This window comes from Pongo abelii, chromosome 9 (assembly GCF_028885655.2).
Source record: "Pongo abelii isolate AG06213 chromosome 9, NHGRI_mPonAbe1-v2.0_pri, whole genome shotgun sequence".
NCBI lineage: Eukaryota > Metazoa > Chordata > Mammalia > Primates > Hominidae > Pongo > Pongo abelii.
Genome location: NC_071994.2, coordinates 86,868,289 through 86,892,897, shown reverse-complemented (window position 1 = coordinate 86,892,897; position 24,609 = coordinate 86,868,289). Strand labels below are relative to the sequence as shown.

At 35.4% G+C, this 24,609-nt stretch overlaps 1 protein-coding gene across 16 annotated transcripts in view; it reads left to right on the top strand.

Annotated features, from left to right (window-relative positions):
* The window catches only part of DLG2 (discs large MAGUK scaffold protein 2), a 2,173,778-nt gene that overhangs the window by 915,125 nt on the left and 1,234,044 nt on the right, over positions 1-24,609 (top strand). For 2 of the 16 annotated variants that reach the window (XM_054526123.2, XM_054526111.2), the window contains exon 1: positions 157-360. The exons of the other annotated variants lie outside the window; for them this stretch is intronic. In XM_054526123.2, the coding sequence (XP_054382098.1) occupies positions 259-360 (102 nt within the window). In that variant the 5' untranslated portion in view covers positions 157-258. Of the gene's footprint in view, positions 1-156; positions 361-24,609 lie in introns of those variants that run through there. 16 annotated transcript variants of the gene reach the window in all.

The following is a 24,609-nucleotide window of genomic DNA, read 5'->3' as shown; positions in this document are numbered from 1 at the left end:
CCCAAATTCACCGTAGGGGGAAAAATTCTTTCTTGGTTCTCTCCCTACCCCCACACGCCTCGTTCCCCAGGGAAGGGAGACCCCGAGAGGCTCGGTACTTGCCCGCGGCGTTGCTTCCACCGGGGCTCCGGGATGGCCACGGCGGGTGCAGGGGGCAGTGATCGAAGCGGCAGCTCGGTCTAGGCTGTCGCTCCATGTGCCCGGCGAGCACAGCGTTTGGGTCCCCCAGCGAGCTGCCACTGCCGCAGCCCGGAAGGAATGTCCCCTGTTGTTAAGGACCCTGACTGTTTTACACCAATGATTTGCCACTGCAAAGTTGCTTGCACCAACAACACTTTATCGTTGATGTTTGGATGCAAGGTAGGACGAGGTTCATGTCTTTTTAATGCATGTTGCCTCCCCCGGGGGAGAGAACAATTCCTTTTGTTGCTTGTTTATGTCTCTGCCTGTTGGGAGAGTGACAGAAGCTGCGACTGCTCTGCTCTCTCTGGGAGCCAGCTGGGTTTGGGGGCCAAGAGATCGCACTGATTTTCTGGCGTCCGATGTTGGGCTGATAACTCAATGGTGATGGGACCCTGGTCTCTAACATACAGAGGCTATAAGAACAGATGCGGCTCGGAAATGGGGCACCTTGGGTGGCTCTCTGCTTGGGATCTCCTTATGCATTTAGCTAGTGACTGGGCTCCAGACTGCTGATTTGGGAGCTCCTGAACTCATCTCAGGTTACTACCACCTAGAGCCCCAACCCACTGGGCTAACTAGCAGGAGTAAGTGGGGTGGTCGATGAACTCTAGATGAAATTGAACACATCAGTTTGCAATTTGACATTTTTTAAGATAAAGAGCTTATTTTTATTTTAGACAGAAAATCTGGAGCTAGGCTCAGGTTGCCCCCAGTTGCATGCTTTTCCCTTTTATACAATCCACTTGAAATCAACAAACAAATTTTATCAAGAGGTGGCGCAGTTACTCAGTGAAGTTTGTAGTGAATAACTGTCCCACCCCAGATTTTTGTAAAGGTGATTGGTGTTCCCAAAGAAATGAGGTTTGAAGGTTTTTAAAACAGGTTATCATTCATTGCTCCTTTTCTGAAAAATATTAATGTTGCTTCCTTGTTGGACCTGACAATGCACTCCTTGAAAAAGATGCATAGAACTTGGTATTTGAACAGTTTTAGCCCATTAATGGTCTGAGTGCCTGTCCTGTTACTGTAGAGTACAAGTCTTCGCTTCTTTTTGTTGTGAAAAGCCAGTGGATTCGTCCAGCTTATTTATATAAAACACTTCATGTGTCTACTATGGTGACTCTCTAAGGAGAGAGAGGTAGAAAGAGAGAGAGCTTTCTTCATCTGAAATAACTAAAGTTTGACTTCTCTAAGGGAATATATATCACATTATTCCTATTTTTCTGAAAGATAACACCAAAGATTGGATTGGACAGCTGGTAAGCACCTTAGGCAGTAAAGTTAATGAAACACACACACTGAACTTCATGGATTGTGCTCACAGGAGGTGTAAGCTTAACGGAAAAATTGGGAGTCAGGATTTTAAGTCTTATATTGGCTATGCCTAGAGAATCTTCTCTGGGCCTCAGATTTTCTTCTGTAAAATGAGGGCTGTGGATGAGATTATCTCTGAGGCACCTGCCAGCTCTAACAATCTCTGATTATGTCTTTCATGAAGTCATTGGATGATAATATTATTGCCAGAGATTTGTGTTTTTCTACTCAATATGATATGTTACACTTTAGGGTTAGTTAAAAAATATATTTCCCATACTAAAGAGTAGCTTGTTGTGCCTTTTGAAACCCCAAAGAGATCTTAGAATTGTTGAAGGCTTGTGTGTTCATCACTGTCAGGAAGATGTGTGTGAATGAATAGCACCAATAACTAAGGAGTTAGGTTCTCTCCCGTACAACCTGCCACCCCACCTCATGCTTTTATTCACTCTCCTAATTGCATTTACAGTAGCATCCTTGCAATGGCTACTGTTTAAAATCCATTCCCATGAACTTACAAGAATTACTGAGCAGTGTTAAATGATATTTAACAAAGGTGAATTATTTGTCAAGGGAAATTAAACACAAGCTAATAATCAAATAAGATAAGCCATTGGTGTAGAGAATGTTGAATATGCATTCAACCCTTCAAGTTCATTTACAAACAAGTTTCTTTTATGCTGCTATGTTTTCCCCTAACTTTCAAACCATATTGGAGGGAATTAAAATAATTTCAAGCACACACTTTTTTTTTAAGGCTAAGGAAATACATTAGTTTAACTTTCTTTACTTTCTCTTCCTTTTGGTATTCAGATTTAACAAATTCACTTTATGAGAGAGATTCATGTCAATAGAGTGAAACACCTATGTCATGTGTGTTTGCAGACATCGTTTTTTGAAAAATAAATTAATGCTATGTGAAAATAAAATAATGCTTTTAGAGACTCTAACCCATCTTATTTTGCAAAGTATTTGAATAAGATAATTCTCAAATCCCTTTATAATGGGATCAATTATTATATTATAACCATACTTAACAGAAGATTAATTATAGATGGGTTGACATAAGGATTCCACCTTATAATCTTAAATATGGAAACAGTATTGGGACTTTCTACTGTAGCCTTCCTCCTAGTGAAGTTCTTCAACATTATCTGACAGATGACAACAGAATATAATATGGAAAATTTACCTCACAGACAGGCTTAAGTTTCAAAGCTAAATTTTATACTTACTATTGATATGATTTATGTAAGTCTCAGTTTCTTCATATGTAAAGTGACCACAGTAATAACTACTGCAGTATATATTACTATGTCATTTTGAGAAATAACATTTAAATGAGATGCGTGCAGTACTTACTATGTATAAATTCATCAAATGATTGTTGCTTTTATATGGCCTTAATTATTTTCATAGCTTCATTGAGGTGGGCTTATTACTTATAGGAGAAACTGCTCCCACTGTTATTAAGATAGTTCCCTTGATAAATTCTTCATCTTTATTGAGAAATCAATGATTGCTTTTCCCAAAGTTATTTTTCTTTGCTCTATGCTGTTTATGTAAAATATAGGAACCATTTATATATTGATATGACATTCATAAAATGACGTATATTTATGAAAATTAATGAACAAATTATACTATTATTCCATTTGATCAGCAAATATTTATTGACCACACAAGAAATGCTACACACTGGAGGCATGGCAATAAACTGCTCTTGTTCCCTTTGGTCTCAAAGTTAAGTGATATGGCAGAGGATTACAATTCTTACAATATTGATTTAAGAAAAAAATATAAAATAAGGATTTTCATTGAATCTTTTAGTAATTAAAATGGGATTTAAATAATTTTTGAAAAAATCATGGAGACACAGATTTCAATAAGGATACTTCAAAAACCTGCAGTCATTTCAAGATTACCTACTAAGTGTGAAAATAAGATTATTAGGATGGATATTTATTTCCTTTCCTGAAAGTTATTTACATGGCAAAGTCTAAAACCATTTTCATGTGTAGGCCAGACTGTCAGTTTCAAAAACACCAAAACTGTTTGCTCTAATTATCTGAGAATGGCTTCAAGGATGCTGAGTATTTTGAGCTTTCAAGCTAGACACTCAAAAGTTATCTTCTTTTGTCACTTAGCCATCTCCAGGGTCCCTCTTGTTGCATCCTGACAGCTATTCAATTTAGTTTACTGACTCTACAACTTTTGACTGTAAACATGGAGTGTCTTTCTGTACTAGGCATTATGATGGGTATTAGAGATACAAATGTAAGTACAACACCATTTCTTTCAGAAATTAATTCCAAGCCTATTGAGGAAGTAATTCCACTTCCTTTATTAAAATACAGATCACCCACAGTCCCATCTAACCTTAAGTTCTCATGAGAGAAACCAAAATAACCTTCTTCCAAAAAAAATATTTTCTATTATATCAGTTTCCCCCCTCCCTTTTTTTTTTTTTTTTTTGCCACTGTACATATGCCATCATAACACCTACGAGGCTATTTATGGGAATGGGCTTGCCATGGGGAAGGAGGTCTTCTAAAATGTTATTTTCTTTCTCATAATAGTTTCTATGTCATTATCAGAAAATAGGCATCAACTTTACCTTCACTTAACTGTTTTCTCCATCCACAAAGATCAAAGTATTGAATTTAATTTCAAGGACCAGCCTATATAGTATTTCTCTTTCCTTTATCTTGTCTATAGCTGCATTGCAAAGGTCCACAGTCCATGTGTGTGTGTCTCCCTTCTTTTATTCCCCAATATTTCTAAGATAAAAATACATACAAACATAAAAGAATATTTGTTATTTGTCCTAATATTCTAAAAATACTTTAGAAACTACAGTATTCTCTACAATTATTCCTTTGCTTTACTATTTTAATTAAAAGGGAGATGTAATTGAAATGTGGCTTATGTTTAAAAAAATGCGCAAGGGACCTGGATAGAAACTTTTTCAAATGAGACATTAAAATGACCAATGGGTACATGGAGAGGTGCTCAACATCGTTAAGCATCATGAAAATGAGAATCAAAACCACAGTGAGATATCATCTCATACTATTAAAATGGCTGTTATCGAAAAGACAAGAGGTAACCAGTGTTATCAAGGGTATGGAGAAAAGGGAACCTATGTACACTGTTGGTGAGAATGTAAATTAGTGCAATAATTATGGAAAACAGTGTGAAGGTTTCTAAATGTATTACAAATAGAACTACCATATAATCTAGCAATCCCCTTTTAGATATATAACCAAAGGAAATGAAATTAGCATCTCACAGAGATATCTGCATTCTCATGTTCACTGCAACACTATTTTAAATAATTCACAATAGCCAAGATATGGAAACAACCTAAGTGTTCATTGACAGATAAATGCATGAAGAAATTGTGACATGTATCCATTTTATATAGAGAGGTACATTTATATCTATTCTATAAGTAGAATATTATCCAATCTTTGAAAAGAAGGATAACCTTCCATTTGCAATAACATGGATAAACCTGGAGGACATTAAACTAAATGAAATAAACTGAAGACAGAAAAATGCTGCTGACCTCACTTACATGTGGAATGTAAAAAAAAAAGTAGAACACGTACAAACTCAGTAGAATGGTGGTTATGGGAGATTGGGAGGAAATTTGAAGATGTGGGTTGCAGGAAACAAAGTTGCAGTTATGTGGAATGAATAAACCTAGAGATCTCAGGTACAATGTTTGGACTATAGTTAATATTGGATTGTATATCAGAAATTTGCTAAGACAGTAGATTTTAGGTACTCTTACATACACACACACAGAGTGTAACAGAGATAATGGGTATGTTAATTAATTTGGCTGTAGTAACCATTTCACTATATCGAAACATTATGTTGTATATTTTGAATATTTACAATTTTAAAAGAAACATGGCTAAAACTTGAGCACCTCTTTCTTTCTCATAATAGCAATTTGTTAATATAACAGCTCAACTGAACCACTGTGAAGCCCGTAGGACACATCAGGTATATTCAATATTGTTTTTATATATTAAGATAGGGTAAAGTTTTTGAAAATGTTATACAGTCCTGAAATTTTATTTTTTTATGGTGAGAATTTGGACATTTTGTAACTGCCCTAACCCTCAAAGGAAAGGAGTCATCTTCTAGAAAGCAGCCTACCTTTCTTCTACAGGGTGACTCTCACAAAAGAGAGAATAGGAAGAGTAAGGGGAAGGTTAAAATGGAAGAAAATGGAAAAACAAAAAAGGAAGGGAATCAGAAGAAGAAAGGGATGAGTTCAAGGACTAAAAAAGCAAAAGGAAGGGGTAAAATAATTTGGTTTTATTAAACATATATGCAGTATCTTAGGTGTTTTACCAGTGTCATTTCTTCCAATCTCCGTAGTTACCAGGCAAACAGAAAAAGGAGCAGGGAAGGAAGGAAAATAGAACAGAATGATAGGAAGGGAAAGATGGGAAGGGAAAGTCTTGGGTGGGGCAGGGAGGCAGAGAGAGAGAGAGAGAGAGAGAGAAAGGGGAAATGGGTTGTGGGCTCCCAGCCTCCACAGGGTGCTCTAACACTCACCCAATATCAGAGGGCCTGTCAGCACCTCCTTGGTGGACAGTTCCCTGGAACCTTCTGCCTTTCTCCACCTCTCCCAGACCCCTTTTTCCTGCCTAGACAGTCTCTGTGGCAGAGAAGTAGTTTTGTTTGCCCATTTGTTTATTTAAATGTGGCCAACTTTGTTATAAAACATTAGTGGTAGCAGAGGAGCCATCAATTCATATATCATTATGCGTATTTTTTGTCACTAGCAGAGTAGTTTCCCTTTACCTATTTTGAATATTGCCAAAGGTTGACAATTTTGGTATATGGTATATTTTTTTATTTTATAGTAACATGTGTTCATTGAAATATATTAGAAAAAAACAGAAATTCAAAAAACAAACTTCAGAAAATACTTTTTGTTTCAGAGGACTAGATGTAAAAATTTAATATTTTAGTGTGTATTTTCCTAGTTTCCCAGTACTATTTTGGTTTCTTTGGTTTATACATGACTTATTTTAAAAGTGTAGTTGTAATCATGTTGAGTCTGCATTTGAATAATTTAAATTTATATTAGGCTTTGTGAATGTATTTTAATTGCTGTATAACAGTTAACCATCCTTTTGATATTTTGGCTTTTTTCCCCTTAAATTTTCTACTATTAAAAATAAAATAAACATCTTGGGGAATAAGTCTCTTTTGGATTTAAAATTATTTCCTTTGGATAGGATAGAATAAGTAAAATTACTAAGTCAGATTTTTAAAAATAATTTAAGATGCTTCATGATGGGTATTTCTGCATTTATTTTAATCATAGTTATATAAATTTGTACTGCCGCAAGCTACTTTATATGTCATCACATTATTCATCTTTACTTTATGGATTTGTAAATAAGAGGTAGTCTAGTTTTTCTCCTGTGAATAGGGTTAAAACTCTGTTAGACTTTGAGTTAATAGGAGTCTCATGACTATATTACTTTGTATCACCTTAAAAATACCTAATATGCAAAAAATCCAAATGTTCAAAATTGGTACATTAAGGAGACAGCTATTTACATTGCCAAGACTTCAGTTTCTCTCTCAATACATACACACACTGACCTGCTACCAGTTGTCAGACAGTGTTTTCAGAAATGTCAACTCACTTAATCTTTACATTGCCCCTTTGAGATGGGTATAGTAGTTACCCTAGTTACCCTAATGTTACAGATAGAGAAACTGGGGTGCAGGCGGTTTAAGTAATTTGCCCAAAGACATATCGCTCTTAAGTAGCAGAGCCAAAATTTGAACCTAAGCAGGTTAGATTTGGAGTCTACACTCATTTCCAATATAATTTTTGTACTCTTTCAAATAGCAGGATTCTATGCTTAAGTGCCTTTAAGCTATGAGTCAATTTGCAAAAATGTCATTTATGCACACCTGAATTTGAATGTAAGGTACACTGATCAGAGGAGTCAGTTTTATTGTACAAGAATTTCTTTTGAGAGGAGTTTGATCCAAACATCATTTCTCATAGTATTCACACTGTTATTTTCCGCATGAGGTTATTAAATCACATGGACAGAAGATGACTTACTCAAGGTCACACAGCAAGTTACACAGCAAAGGCTACAACTAGGTCTCCTAATTTCGAACTCAATGTTATTCTTTCTACGTCATGACCTCTAACTCTGAACTAGAAGTTTTGGAAATCAAGGTGAGAAAAGAGAAACTGACAAGTTTTATCTGCAAGAAGCTGGAAAAATAACACCCTCCTTTTAGGACTGTTGTAAAAATTAAGTGATGTATCACATATCAAAACATTTAGTACAATGCCTGGTATGTGGTAACTATAAAATATGTGGATTTTTTTTCCTATTTTATTAAACCACTTTACATATTGCTGAGAAGATGCAGATTGCAGATAGAGTCAACTGGATAGTATTCAATCAAACACTTTGAAATTCACCTGTCAGTAAATTGGAGGTATTTTAACCTACCAACACATTGTTGAAGTCTTCTAATGCTACAAAAGGAAGAATCTAAAAGTTTATATAATTCATACCAAAAACAAAAATCCTAGATTATACCTGACCCAGAAAGAGAAAATGAAAAATGAGCTAAGGAGTTAAACAGGTGCTGAATGTCCCAAACAAGCAGGCTGCATTGACCTTTTGTCCCCCTTGACAATATATACTTGCCACTTCAAGGTCTTTTACAGTTTTTATTTTTAATAGTAGAAAATTTGAGAGAAAAACATTGAATATGAAAAAATAAGGAGGGTTAACTTTTATGCCACCAATAAAGTATGTTCACAGAAAGGGAATGTTGAATTGCAGAATTCAGAATCCTGAAAGAGCTCAGACTTTAAGAAGACTTTTGCCTTGTACTTACTTATGGATATCTAGGTAAAGTTTTAAATAAAGTACATATGGTGAAATCATTCCCAGTATCTTTCGAATTAAATTACCCCTGGACTCTTATGGCACGTAATACTTAATAATTGTATCCTTATTGTAATATTCAGTTGTAAATTCTGTTTGCTTATCCATTTGCGCATCTAAACTGTAGGGATTTTAGGGGCAGGAGCCATATTATATTCATTTAGTATAATGCCTGGAAGATCCAATAAATATAACTATGCCTATTGCACAGAAGGCAGTTAATAAATATTTGTTGATTGAGTGAGTGATACAGTTGCTCATAATGTTTACTGAACGTAGAAGTGAAAAAATAAATGGTGCCTATTTTGTTATTTATTTGTCACTTTCCTTTAAAATTTGTCTTTGATAAGTTAACCTCTTGTGTTATCAAACTTCCCAGGGATTATGTTCCCTGAAATAAAGACTAGGCATTACTTAATGTGGTACCTTGATGTGGTGGTTAACTTTATGTGTCACCTTGACTGGGCCAGACATTTGGTCAAATGTTATTCTGGGTATATCTGAGAAATTGTTTCTGGATGAGATTAAATTGGCAGACCCAGTAAAGTAGATTGTCCTCCCTAATGTGGGTGAGCCTCATCCAACCAGTTGAAGATCTGAATAGAATAAAAAGCCTTAGTAAGAGGGAGCTCCTCCTGCCTGCCTGCTTTGAGCTGATGCATTGACCTTTACTGGCCTTTGGACTTGAAGTGAAGCATTGGCTCTTTTTGGGTTTTGAGCCTGCTGGCTTTTGTGCTGGAACTTATATCATCAGCTTTCCCAGTTCTCAGGCCTTTAGACTAGAATTGGAACTGCATGTTGGCTCTCTGGGGTCTCCAGCTTGCTGACTGCCGACCTTGGGACAAAACCTCCATGATAATGGGAACCAATTCATATGTGTGTGGGGGGTGGGGGAGGATAGCTAGATCGATCGATCTATCTATCTGTCTCTCTCTCTCTCTCTCTCTCTCACTGGTTTTGTTTCTTTGGAGGACCCTGACTAATGCAGCTAGTATCTGGGGTGAGATGCCTGGCTATGTCATCACTAATAGGCCATTCTTGTCTAGTAAGGTACAGAGAAGCTAATAAATCATAAACGCAATCAGATTTCCATGCTATGGTGATCTTATTGAAATTAAAATTGTTTCCTCATAAGGTTATGGATTTACTTTATTATAAGTCACAGATTATACTTCCAGAGACACCATAGTAGAAAACATTTAAATAGTAGAAAACATTTCAAACTACTTTAATGATTTTTTCAGCTCTCTCTCTCTCTCTATATATATATATGAATGTACTTGTCAGACATATGAACACATTATATATTTCAGCGATTATAAAGAACACAGTAATATTTTTTCCGTATAAATTTAAATGATGGTGTCAGATAGAATAACAATAGCATCCTAAATGATGGCTTCTGGAAATCTTATAAATAAGGTAATATTTTTGAAACTTCCATTTGTGTGTGTGTATGTGTGTGTGTGTGTGTGTGTGTGTAATTCCTAACATAAAATACATAATTTTGATGGGGTTTCATGTATTATCTTTATTGAAGTTTTTTTTCCAAATTCCTAAAGTAGTTTAAATTATTTAATTTGATGAATGAGCACACTAAAAACAGTCATTATCTCTAAAATACTGGTCCAGTGCACTGTAACAGCCTTAATATCCACATTATGGATTAAACCAGGCAGGGATTAATGATATCACTGCATCATATGGCAAATAATGATACTATCATATTATCAAATAATGATTAATGATATTACTTTTATAAGTTCTCAAATAAGGTGGTAGCTACTCACATGTCAGTTGGCTTATTATCTAAGGGTAGGAGACTTCGATTTTTCTCTTGGAGCCATGTCTCAAGTATCCTCATTATGGTTTGTTGAAAATCTCCATTTGGAGAAATGTAGGTACACTTGTCCATTAATCAATTTCTAGTTCTCTCTTGAGCATATATATTATGCTTAACATTATAGTGGGCACCTCAGGTTAATACTCAAACATGGTAAAATAGTTCCTGCCTTGGGTACCTTTCAATTTCACTGGTGAGCTAGTACTAAGAAATGTACATGGGAAAAACATCTCACAAAGCAGATTGGACTAACCCTTTTTGGGTGATCACCACCCACAGTGTTTTATTCTAAGGACTTGACATGAATTAATCTATACACTATTCAAAATTAATCTATACACTATTCATTTAGGAAGTTATTAATTGCTATGTGACTCTATCTCTTCATAAGTACAACTAATATCAAATGAGGGCCCATACGGTAGTTTAAAAGTAGTCTCATACTTCAGTAGGTTGAAGGCCTTGCTCCAGATAATGAGAGGACAAAATAACCAATGATGTCTTTAGGTATAGAGAAGGATTTTAGGAGTTAGTCAGTCTAAATCTCAGTTTTTTAAAGCCTTGTACTATGTCAGAAAGGAAAAATAATTTGGTTTTCTATTCAAGTCTACAATTGATCTCTATGGTCCAACACTTCTTGAGAAGTGTCGAAAGTGAAAGTAGTAGTGGGGCATTGAAGGTGTGCCTTCCCCTTGGATAGAAGTGGGAAGGGAGAAAGGGAGGAAGAGGCGGAGAGAATGTTAGATTATATATCCTATTCTACCCTGTGTACCAAGCAAAGATACTCTGAGTGTGCTCTTGGGCAGGCAAACATAGATGTAAGAAGCAAGTCCTGAGGGTAGAGTTTGGCACTGCAAAGTATTGTGACTGAACCATTAGCCCTGTGACTTTGGGGAAGCTCTTTCACTTCTCTGAGCTCTAGTTTCTTCATCTATAGGACATGGATAAGATATATTTAATGTGTTTGTTATACCAACCAAACAAGAAAGCAACAAATACAATGTCTCACATGTAGTAATCATTAAATAAATGTTAGTTTTCTTTCTCTTACTCTCTCAGATGTAGTCCTTTCTCTTTTCACTTTTATTTGCATTAACATAGTATGAAATAACGTACAAAGAAGCTTTTTCATGTTCATACCCAAGACTCAGGAGTGAGAAAGAAAAGAGTTAACTGTGTCAACCAGATCATATATTAACTATATTCAATCTTCCTTCGCTGAGTATTCACCAAGTGCCATCACTTTGCTAGATAAGGTTTCATTTATCATCTCTAGCATATTATTACTATATCCTCTTTTCTCCTATTTGAAGTAGTTGGCCTAACCTTTCCCATCCCCATTATCTCACTTCAGAGTCTGCTAGAGAATGCTCCCTACCCTCACAGCAGCTTCCATGTGAGCACAGATTCAGTAATGTGTGTGTTATTATAGCTTTTGTTACCAGATGTATTGGTGCCTGATGGTATTCAACTAGACAACTTTTTTCCTAACATCTGCTGCCTGAGAAAATTTTGTTTTAAATGTTAGTAAACTTTATTTTCTTTATTTAAAAGGCCAGATGACCATCCAAAAGAAATGCTCCTTGGGATTCTGCAGGCCTGCCTAATTCCTAAATACACCTTTTTTTGAATTTTGTAAAATGAGACATTTTCTCTCTGTGCTTGTGCATTGCCCTTTTCTGGAGCTATTTCCCCAACAAATTGCTATGGTTGGTCTCTCAAGCCAGAGGAAAGAAAAGGGTTTTATAACAAAAATGCTGACAGGTTCCTAGCTACAGCAGTATGAGTGGGGATGCTATGATCTCATTTATTGTAGAAACCGGATGCCTGTTTTGGCTGAAGGGAGAGCAAGCATCTTCCAGAGCTCTGGGGTTTTAAATTTTTATCTTGAAAAGTTTGCAAAGAAAAAAAAATGTGGCTGTAGATAAATAGGAAACCAAGAATATGCAAACTGCACCTTTGTTCTTCCACTAGAAGTACTAAATTGAATTTCAAAAACGATCTTAGATGAAAGTGGTCATAAGGTTTAAGAGACCAAAAATGGGAATTGTGTATTTGCTAGCTGTGTACAGAACTTATCTCTTTGTAATGACTTTATCTGGCAATTTGGAAAGTACTCTCAATCTTGATCTTACTCATATTTTAAAATAATGTTTATTGTTATTATATAGAAAGCCTTTGTAAACTAGTTATCTTTTATCCCTTAATACAACATCTCTGTGAGGTAGATATTTGTATAGACGAGAACACTAAGGCACATTAAGGTGAAAATTCTCTTTACTAGAAAGGTTCAAACATCAGGCTGAAGACCATTTCTCCATAATATTTTTCAGATGATCAAAGAACTATTTGGGGGCTAGACTAGATGGCCCCAAATTAAAGTTTCTTTCATGTTAATACTTAAATTCGGCTATACCTTGCCCAAACTGACCAAGCCCAAAGTCGTGGCACTTGGGTTTAAGCCCAGGTTTCTGACTCTGAGCCCAGGGAAAGTCTCTATTTTTCTTGTTTGTCCCTCTTTGAGCATTTTCCAGGGACTGACCATGCTTCCAAAGCATTAAACCAGTGTATTTCTGGGATGCTACCAAGAGCAAAGGGAGAAGCTGGTGCTTTCCCCACAATTTTCATTTATATATTTGTATGATCAAAATGAGTGCATGTTACCTAGTCAAATCTTGAAAGCCAGAGTATACATAGTACAGAGGGCTCAGCTAATGCATACTCTCAGGTAAAATTCCATCTGTGCAATGAAGGCTGACAAATGTTTCAGATCATAAGGGCAGAAGTAGAGCTGAAGGACTTCAGATATTGGTCTCTTCTTTCCTCTGGCTTCTGACCTCTTTCAGCCAGCTCCTAGCTTGGGAATACAGCCTATTGTACTCTTATAATGGATAAGAGTATGTAGTAAGGCCAGTTGAAGTCACTGCTGGCTTTCTCTTTTGTTCTTTTCCATTCCACTTCAGAAGTCCAGGACCTGGATATTACCTTGATACTTCCAGTTAAATCAGTTTCACATACACCTCCATGTCAGTTATTTACACTTTTAGTGTCAAGCCAGGAAACTCAGCAAGAATTTGCATGTGCCCACAACCCTGCTACTTCTCCTACAGAGAAGATTTGTAGAGTCAAATATATCTGAATGAAAAAATAAAAATCTTTATCTCTCTGTAAAGATAGCTTAGGTGGTAGATGTTCTGGGTTCTGGGGAGGCAGATAAAAATCACTTACAGACTTGATCTCAGATTAATCAGCATTCTACTAGTATTTAGACTCTAGGTTTTCTCTTGGGGAGCTATGTTTGCTAGGCCTGGCCAATTTTTAGATGTTGCCAGACCCTCATTCATGTTTTTTGTTCTATTCTTTGGACTCAGGAAGATAACTTTTAGATTTTTCTGACCAGAAAGGATAATCTGAATTGTTTTATTTTTCACTGTCACAGCTAGGTGTTCTGTAATTTTGAATAAGCATTTCACATTGGTGTATAAGTCTCCCTTAGATATAACTTTAGAGAAGAGGTCTATCTGGAAAACTCTAGACTTCCTTTACAGTTGTTAGATTAACTTTTTGTATTTACGTTTAATTGGCAATGTTTTACTTTACTTAGTTTCTCTCTGAAGCAGTTTTGGAAAACTGTATAGCAACTTCAGCGCCAATGTAATGAAATTTGTAGCAAAGTGAGAGATAATGAATAGACTTAAATAGATTTATAGAAGTCCCTCCCTCCCTCCTTCCCTTCCTTCCTTTCTTCCTTTCTTCTTTCCTCCTGTCTCTGTTTTCTTGTTTATTTTCTTGTTTTACTAGTCACAAGTCAAGATTACTTTCTTGCTTTCTGTCTGGAGAAGCAGATTTTCCAAAGTAAGTTTCATCAGTACCAGGGTGTTAATGTTCAGGACCTGATGTATTTCATAGATGATGGTTTTGAAGATCCTTATCACCTATCACAGACTCAGTTCCATTTACTCTAATTCTATGTTGAATTGTGTTGAATCAAGATGTTTCAATGTATCACTCAGAAAATATTAATGAGATCATTTATAGAGTATCTCTAAAGTTGCTTAGTTTCAATTGAATAATCCTGACTTATTGAACAGTTTGAAATCTTTCCTTGTATATAATCTGGCTTTTCAGAGCCCCCAAAGCACTCTCTGTATAGTTGCTTTTGGCTCTGAATTGTGTTAGCACTTTGTGCTATTATTTAATCATTGCATATAAATATTCTACTTATTGCCAACAAGAACATTTGTTTGTTTAGCAAATACAGTATTGATCTTTTTCTAAACTTGCCTAGTGCCTTACAATGCTATGGACTCTATCCAAGGAGGGAGGCCATCAAGGAAATATTAATAGTATTCTTTCAGGACTTAATTCGTATCATCTCTTCATGGAAGACATCCCTGGACTTTATATCATCTCTGCTCACATGGAGTCATGGAGTCCTTTCCTTCATATTGAACTCAATTGTCACAAGCCTGTAAATATCATGAGGTGTCAAAGTCTGGGACTTAACATCCAGAACACCTAGCTACTGCTATAGTGCTTACAACATAAGCTCAATTTATTATGTTTGTTGAATGAATGGTTTATATAATCTATTGTTTAATTATTTAGGCAATTGAGACCTAGTGTTAATTTCAAAGAAGGACCTGTTGAATAATGACACCCATCATACTTCATTTTTAAGACATTTTTATCTGCATATAATTTCTACTGAACTCCACTTCATGACAGCAGAGGGAAAATGAGGTGTTTGATAACTATATATTGAATGAACAAATAAATGAATCCCTTGGTCACCAAGACTGAGACCTAGAAGTTGGTTGATAAGTACTTGGTGAGGAATGAATGGATGCATGAATGTCTGTAAACATAATTCCCATAGTAACCTATATTTTGTGAGTTAGTTTAAAGCCTTCTTAAAACAATCGATAGTTTCATACCAGCTGGAAAGGATTTGTTTTGCTTTTATTGCTTATGAAATAAGCAGCTTTTGTCTCTCCGACTTAGAATCCATGTATGGTCCAGTGTCTTCAATAAAACTGAATGATTTGCAATAGAACTGGTAAGAAGGGTTGGTCCTGTACTTTGTAGGATGAGGCCTGGTTCCAGTGATGCCACAGGAACCTGTCAGCCATGTTGCTGTGGTCTTCTGGCTTTGTTAGACATGTAGGCATGAAATAGTCCAGGGAAAGGAGATCTCTGGAAAATTCCCCTATGTGTAGGGGGCTTCTCAGCACCGTTGTCTTCTCCATCCCAACTATGCTGGAATTCCCAGTCCCTGTGTAAGTCTTTCTGAAGTAAGTCATTTATTTTCCATTTGTTAGTTAAACTACTTTGAATGCTTCATTCCCTTTAAGAAATCATTCTGGCCAACTAGGCAGAACTGCTAAAGACTGTTGCTAAGAGCAACCAGCTAAAAAGTTTATTCTTAAATTAACTAGCAAGCCACCTCAAATCCTTTTCTGGAAATGAGTGTGTGCACATGTGTGCATGCTCATGTGCCTACTTAAATTTAAAAAATATATAATATATATGTGTATATATATAATGTATATATATGTGTATATATACATAATGTGTATATGTGTGTGTGTGTGTACATATATATGAATTAACTAGTTACTACCTGTAGATTCAACTTAAATCAGGGTTCCCATCTAGAAGAACCAATCAAGAAGTGGGAAATGTCAGTGCTTTGTGAAAGTAACAAAATTAATGAATTAATTATTTAGGAAAAGCCCTGGTCAATAATGGTTAAGCCATTTGAATAGCAAAATTATTCACATTTTCATATTTTTAAACCATTATATTGGTGTGAATTTGAGGCTACATGTAGAAAATCTAGGTTGTATACTCCATGAGGGCCAGGGCTATCTCTTATTTATGTATCTCTTTACCTCTGATTTTCAGTATGATACCTCACACATAGTAGGTGCTTATTAATATTTGTTGTATACAACAAATGGAATGACTGTCTAGGGTGTAGTCTCATTTTATTAATGAGAAATTAGGGGCTCAGAGTAATAAATAACGTCCCATAGGTTTAATGAGCAAAATGGGCTAAGCTGGTCTTCAAACTCAAGTCTGCCAAACTCTGAAAACTATACTCTGAAGTGAAAGGTTGTTTCTTCTTTTAAATACTTTATAGAAGAACAAAACTTTGCAGAACTCAGATTTAGACTCCTTATAATTTAAGAATCAGCATCTGTGAACATAGAGTGTCATAGAGGTAGGGATGTGAGTTTGCAAATTCAACAGATCTGGATTAAAAACTCCTACCATTTATTAGCAGTAGGGATGTGGGAAAGATACTTAAACTTCCTGAAGACTTGTCTTCAAGTGCAAAGTGAAAAGACTAGTGGCATATTAAAACACATATTGTAAGAATTAAATGAGATTATAAATTAAATATACAGGCAGTTAATATGATATATGCTAAGAAGTACTGGCTGCTATTATTACTGTTATTTAAAGCAGAGGAAAAAGCCATATAATAATGTGCTATTCTGGGGAATGTATTACCGTAAAATACATATATAAATACACACACACACACACACACACATATGCATATAAATATATATCTTCACTACATACTTTTAGCATTATTTTCTAAGCTAAGAAGACACTAAAAATATTATCCAGGAGCTCTTATGGACATTTCTAGTCTAAAAAATGTATTTTTATTTTCTTATTTAAAACTTTCACTGAGAATATCTTCAAAATTGAAGATTTGGCTAGTTTGCTTATGTTAATTGTCATCAAATTTACCTACCAAAATTTGTTTTTTCTCTTAACTCAAGCTCTTGAGACCCAAGTAACTAATTGTATGTTAATGTTTTGAGAAAACTATAGTTTAGTGTGGGGCATTTTGTGGAATTGAGCTTTATTTGTTTATCTCATAGAGGGAGTATTTGTGGTGGGCAACTATGTGATCCTTGCAAACATGAATGGTAAATATTTGTTTTCTTCATTTGTTGAATCACTTTTCTTCAGCACCCACTGCTAATCTTGGTAGAAATCATCATCTTCATTATCCTATGGCTTTGTTCAAATCTAATCTGAGGAAAGAAAAGTTGATCATTTAGAGCAAGTCAGGGTCTCAGGGTTTTCTTCAGAGAAATTTAGTAAACCCTACTACAGTAGACACAATGGAAACCATGATTCATGTGTATGGTAGAACCTAACAGTCTTTCTTGTAAAGACAGCACATTCATTTTTTTAAAAGAAGGATGACTCAATTAATCTAAGCATAGGAACACTTCATTCATCTTGCATAATAAGAAGAGTGTGGTTTCTGCTTAAGCACATTTTTCTCTAATAAGGTGAACCCCTTTTAAGTGTGTAAAATATTTTTTATTTTTAAGAATTTTTGGTGAAACTTTTTAGAAGTATAAACTCCCTGTTTCAATAATACTATAAGGACCAAGTGATATCAGGCATGAAAGCTCTGTAGGAAAAAGTTGATTCTCTCAATATGTAATTATTAGTTCATTTACTTTTTTATGTCGATAAATAATTATTAATTCATTTGCTTTTTAACAAGTATTTATAGATCTTTTCATATGCCAGACACTGTGTGAGGTTCTGAGAAGGCAATGATGAAGAAAATAGATGTAGTCCCTCCTGCGTGGAATTTATAGTATAGTGGAAGAGACAGAAGACTTAAATAGATATACAATAACAGCTAGAAAGAAGGGAAAGACATGATAGGAGATCATGTACATAAGGCCTGATTTAAACTGTGAGGTCAATAAAGGTTTCAATGCAGAAGTAATAGTTGGAAAGGATGAGTTAGAATTAGAAAGGTCACAAAGAATGCCTGAAGGTGTTAGAGTGAGAAGTGCTTTGAGACAGAGCAAGAGGAAATATTTGAGAGGATAATCAAGGCTTAGTGACCCATTAATGTGTAAGGAAGGGGAAAACAAAAGAATCAAAAGACATTTTACATTTTAAGCCCAGAGGTCTGAAAGAATGATGTTCTGTCAACAGAACTAGGGAAATTAGAAGTAAGTGAGGAATTTGATTTTATGTCCATTTGCACAGTAAGTTTGGGGTGATAGTGAACCATTCACATGGTTGATGAACCCGCCCAGTTGAAACACAGCACGAAGTAAATTAGAGTAAAGCTGTAGCTACAGATTTGAGAGTCAACCACTGTTACTGCTGTCAGAATGTAGAACATGTAGCAAGAACCACAAGGTCAAAAATCCCAACTTTGAGAGGTGCGGAGTAAAAGAAGTATAGCACAGAAGACCAAGAGGTTTAGTACTACAGGAATAAAGCAAGGCTAGTATCCCAAGGATCAGGGAGCTGATGTTATTGATGATTTATTTATTCGTTCATTTAGCAAATATAGGTATTCAATACTATTTTCCAGGTTTGTGCTAGGCCTGTGGAAATGAACAAATTTCATTGAAATGAACAAAGCAGATATATGGCCCAGCAGAGGAGAGTAATTATTGAGAAAAACATGGGATTTGGTAATTCCATTAGAGTTCATAGGAGGAAAACAAAATTGTGGATGACAATTTCGACAGAAAGGGGGAAACATAGAGACCACAGCTGAGTATGACTTGAGAAAATCTTTAGAGAAATAAAGAAGAAAAATAAGGTGTGATCTGGATAGATCTGCAAAGACAAATGAAGGCACTGTTCAGGGCTTTAAGTAGAGCCACAGAAAGAAGACAATGAGGACACTGCAAGTTGGGCATGAAGGAAGCTGCCAAATATTAGGAATTATAAAACTTGGATTTCAGAGTCAGTTCTGCAATGAGTACATCTTTTCTATTTTCAGGGCCTCAGTTTACTTTTCAGTAAAAAGAAAAATAAAATGTGCCTGGGTTGGGGGAGCTCAAACACTTCCAAATTCCCTTTCAATTGTAACATTTTGAAAGTCCGAGAGAGTAGGGTATTGGCTTAGGGACACAAGTCCCACAAGAAGTGTCCAGGGTGAGAATGGGAGTACAGGACCTATCACGCATTCAATATCTATTTTGAGCTAGCGGCTATGCTACATGCATTTTCCCTCAAAATAATTCCTAGAAGTAAAGGATAACTTGAATGAAGAAAGGCAGAGGTACCTACACTATCGTGTCATAGTTCTCATGTTAAAGAATGGAAGCGTGACATTATAGAGATTAAGTGACTTATCCAAAGTCACCAGCCAATGCATAGAAGAGCTGAGATTCAAATTCAGGTAGACATGAAAATGAGAAGAAATAGTCTTCTCTCTTGCTGGAATTGTGCAACTTTAAGATAACAGAAAAAAAAAATGTATTGGAAGTAAGAGAAATGGCTTGGGAACAGGTGCCTGTGAACAGAAGAAAAAGTCTAAGTCAACTGTGATTGGGAGTGGATCCAAGAGGAAGACAGGATGGTCTCATAGGAGTGGCTATGCCTAGACCTACAGTGTTCACCCAGCCCTGTGACTGGTCTTGTCTATGGCTTTCTGTTCTACATCTTGAAAGCCAGAATGGAAAGCAGAGACTGGAGACAATCCAGGATCAAGGACTGGTACATATGTCTTGGTGGAAGTTTAAGTGCTAGACTGGGGAATGATGGCAGGATGTCCCTCAGTGGCTGACCGCAAGTTCAAGGTTGGGCAAGAAGTCAGGGTAGCCAGAAACCAACTGATAGTGAGGATGTCTTTGCTATTCCTTGTTCAAGTTATGTTGTGTGTCTTCTATAATAATTAAAAGTGCAAACAAATGGAGGAGGATGTTAAAATAAGACAGACCAAACTTGAAATCCAGACAACACTCCTACTCACTAAGTGATACTGAGCAAGCCATCAAACCTCTCTCTGTTTTCTCCTCTGGAATGTAGGGCTATTTAGGCCAATCTTCCAAATATTATGTGAGATGAAGGAATAATGTGACTTTTTAAATGTAATGTTACCATACAATGCCGTTCTTGATGTTATGTTTGAATAAGATCTGATTTTGTAGAAATTTTTATTTCCTTGATATTTTGGTTAGCTATACTTGATCAGTTATTTTCTCACAGAATAATTTTATTCTCCAACTTCAACATCTTATCTTATAGAAAGGGTTCTCAAAATGTCTCAATACACATTAATTTTTACATGCCCATGAAACTGAAGACTGCTTTTTTTGCTTGCTATTTTTGTTCATTTGTTTTTTTGCACTTAGCATTCATTTATGTATTCTGAGGTTGGCTGAACTGGACACTCCCATTTGATTTCAGTGTATTCCAAATTATCTTGAGTAATTATTTTGTCTTGATGCTATAATTTATAAAATAAATACTATTGTTTTATACTGTACAAATAATGTCTTTAATGAACACTGTAAGGTTTCACCCAAGTTCTTCTTGCTGGGTTAGGAATTAATAGCAAAGAAAGTAAAGGAAGAAAAGTAGCATTTATTAACTACCTATTATATATAAGAGCTAACCTAAGTGTTTAACAAAGCATATATCTCTAATACTCATATTGGCATATTAGGTAGTTATTAGCCCATTATACAGATGAATAAATAGTCTAAGATGAGTTTATTTTCTTCATGTCTTACTGCTAGGAAGCGGTACAGCCTACATTTGACCCAAAGTTGTTGAGACTCAATGTCATGCACTTTCCCAAACATAGCCTGTTTACTGCTTTCATGAGTGCATGAGGTTTGCCTTCTTGAATTCTGGAAGCTATCCCGTATGAAGCTCTTTTTCCAATTACCTCAAAACAAAAAGAGGTAGAAAAGAGTCCTTTAGAGTTGCATATACCAAACAAGAAGGAAAGCCGAGTCAGTACCCAGCCCATTAGAAAAACGAGGGAGACAAAGATAGTCAGAATGGAAGAGTTAGAAAGCAAGTTTTTTGAGTACTTTCCCTGTACCAGATTCTAAGAAAGACATCAGAGCTCTAGGTTAGGGCCAAATCAGGTGAGAATTCTTTTAGAATGTTGGAATAAGAACTCCAATAGTCATTTCTTACTTTGCTTGAATTAGTCTAGGATTAGTCACTCTTCAGCGCATTTTGGTGACAGAATGCTCTTCCCCTCACCATACAGCTCATCCTGTTGTTGGACAAGTCTGAGGGCTTATTTAGAAGGGCTTTCTTTTATTAATAATAGTTAAATTAAAGCCAACAGTTATTATATGTAGCCTGTGCATCAGACACTTTAACAACATTATTTCTAGTCTTTACCCTAGCTCTTCAAGTTAAGTAAATTTCTACACCACAAACATTTGGAGAAAATCAGGGACATGCCCAAGCACTTACAGTTAATAAGAATCAAATCCAGGTCTCTTTGACTCTTCCTTATATAAAGCTGACTGGCTACAAATTCTATCCATTTGCACTTTTCCAAGAAGAAATCCAGACTATAGATGTGTAGCTGAGGTCTGAAGAGACTTGGGGATTTTGAATACTGGACAAAGACATTGGAAGGAAATGGAGCTCGAGAGTGGGGCACAGAGGGTAGTGATAAGCAAGCAGACAATTGTAATGGATCACAGACTATGGGATTTTATTCACCAGAAGATGACTGAAAATACTGAGTTTTAAAAATAGCAACGCAGTGAAGATTGATGACTATTTCATACTATACATATGAAGAGATGAAATTTTATTTTTAACACCTGAATAACAATGTATTTCCAGAACTACCTAAAATGTCCTGTAAGAATTCAACAGTGATGAATTGTGGCAGAAAAAAAAAAAAAACGCAGCAGTATATTCAGTTGACTTTTCATAAATTAACTGTGTCTTCATCTTTAAAGCAATGTATATGTAAAAGGATTCTTATATATGTCATTAATTTCAGGTATCTTATTTCTTACCTAGAAGAACGTTTAATTTTTTCAGATACACATCTTTGGATATATGCTATGAAAGAACAATTAAACTTAGAATGAAGTGTATGCACTTATTACATATGATGAAGTAGAATCTAAAGTAAATTAGATTTTATGAATTGTATATTTTACAATTACTTATACCAAAAAAGTCAATTGTATTTTGTCATTTAAATCATAGATGTTGGAATCTTTGTTCTGCCATTTCTTTCTATTTAGCAATTGGACAAATAGATTAATCTTTCTGGACCTTGGTTTCTTCATTTGTTGACTCAATTTAATATCTCTTATATTGTGCTGTTGTAAGAAGGAAATGAACTAATACTTGTAAAGTACCCAGCTCAATGTTGACAGGCAGTCTGAAATCAGAAACAGAGAAAGTGAGATAATTTTGTATGTGAAAGACAAACATTATGAATTTAAAAGTTCGGATCAGATGGCTATATCTCACTATTTTGCTTTCTGCCTTCATACTACCTTTGTATCATCTATTTAGTTAATGACTTATCAGCAAAGGCCCTATCCAAGAACTATTGTGTATTTTTTTAAGCAGGTCAAATCCCCAGACACATTTAGAATAATTAAGAATTTCAAGTGAAATATGTTTAATGTTATACTGATGCATTCTTCTTTGATGATAGACATTAAATAAAATAATTGAACTGAATAATTGAATTTTAAAAGTAATTTGGTGATAGAAATTAGCTGAACAAATTAGCTGTGTTTTTATCAAAAGATGTCATGACTAAACACATTAATTTTTATTGTGGAAAACAAATATACCTTGTGCTTTTCAATGGTGCTAGGTCCATCTAGCTGTAACATAATCGATGTGTGCGTGATTAATATGTACTTATTATCATGAAAATACTTTGAAAAGAAAAACTGTGAAAACCTGTCAATGGCATACATTTTTGAGCCAGTAATTGTGCTTGAATATTCACTCTTCTTCAGAAATGATTTTGGAAAAATAAAGCCTCAAAGTTTTTGTTCTTTAACTGTGAAATAGAGATAATGATAGTACGAATTCAAGGGATTGTTGTGATAATTAAGTGAGATAATACATGGAAAAGGTCTGGTACACTTCGTGGCTCAGTGTGTAAGCATTATAAATGTATTGTATTTCAAATCCATATAATTGCATTGGAAAGACTATACGAAGACAATTTTATTGTGTTTTTCTAAAAAAAAAAATTAGTTTTTGAAAAGTAACTATTACCTGATTGTGTTTCATGAATCTGAATAATTATAGTTGAATTTGATTAAAACCAAATTCACCTGAATTAAGTTGTTTTGTATTCAAAATGTGTGTATTCTTAGGAAGAGATTGGGATACTAATTTGGCTAGGATGAATAGGTTTATGCCATAAGATGTTGGCTTGTCATATGAGATTCTTTGTGATTATACTGCCTCAGAGAATCTAGCTATAGTCACACAATCACAGAAAACAGTACTATGTTCCTTTTCCAGCAACAGTTCCTTAAGGTTTTTGAAACAAAACCTTAGTAACTGATTAGGTTTCTTGTATTTTTCTTGCTGTTCCTGTGATGCTTTTGTTTGCCCTATAAACACAGGTAGGGGGAGAAATAATTTTTATCTCTCCCGTTGCCCAAGGTAAAAATTTGGAGGTTATTGTTAACTCCTCTATCTCCCTTAGTCCCAAAGTCTACTAAGGTACCTAGTTCTCCTGAGTCAATCTCTTTAACATTTTTGAACCCTTCAATGTGGGCAAGTTATTTAATATTTCAAGCCTCAATTTCCTTATATGTAAAATTGTTATAATAGTAATACCTATGCCACTTGGAAATTTTGAGGATTAAGATAATGTTTACAGATTTACTTACCAATGTGACATTTGGTAAGAGGTCTCAAATTTAGGCTCCTTAACATTCTTTCTCACTTCTTCCTCCATATGTATCCTTCACATTATTTCTCCATATGTATCCTTGACATTATTTCATTTCTCACTTCTTCCTCCATATGTCTACATGGTAGACATAACAGAGTGCCTTCTGTTTGCTTAACAAGTGACGCTCTCTCTTGTTTTTGCTTCCTTGACTTTGTGTTCACTGTTTTTTTCTGGCTGATTTGTCACCACTCACCTCCTTGCTCCTCGAGCCTCTTGCTTCCATGGCATATACTGCTCACCTTTTGAACTTAGCTAAAGGGGAATTTCTGGTTGGAAGATCCTTTAAACACTCTATCAATAGGAAAGTCAAGGTCAAGAAACTACATTCTGGAGTTTTACTGCCTTAATTGAAATCCTTACTCGGTGTGTGATCTTGGGCAAAATACCCAACTTCTCTAAGCCCCAATTTTATCTATAGATTTGGGTGAATAATAGGGCATATTTAATGAGTTGTATGAAAATTAAATCAGACAACATACATAAGTGCTTAGCACAGTGCATGGCAAATAGTAAGGAGTCAAAAACCATGATTCAGTAATTATAATAAGTAGCACAGAGTTCATTGTTCTGACAGAGCACACATTGCC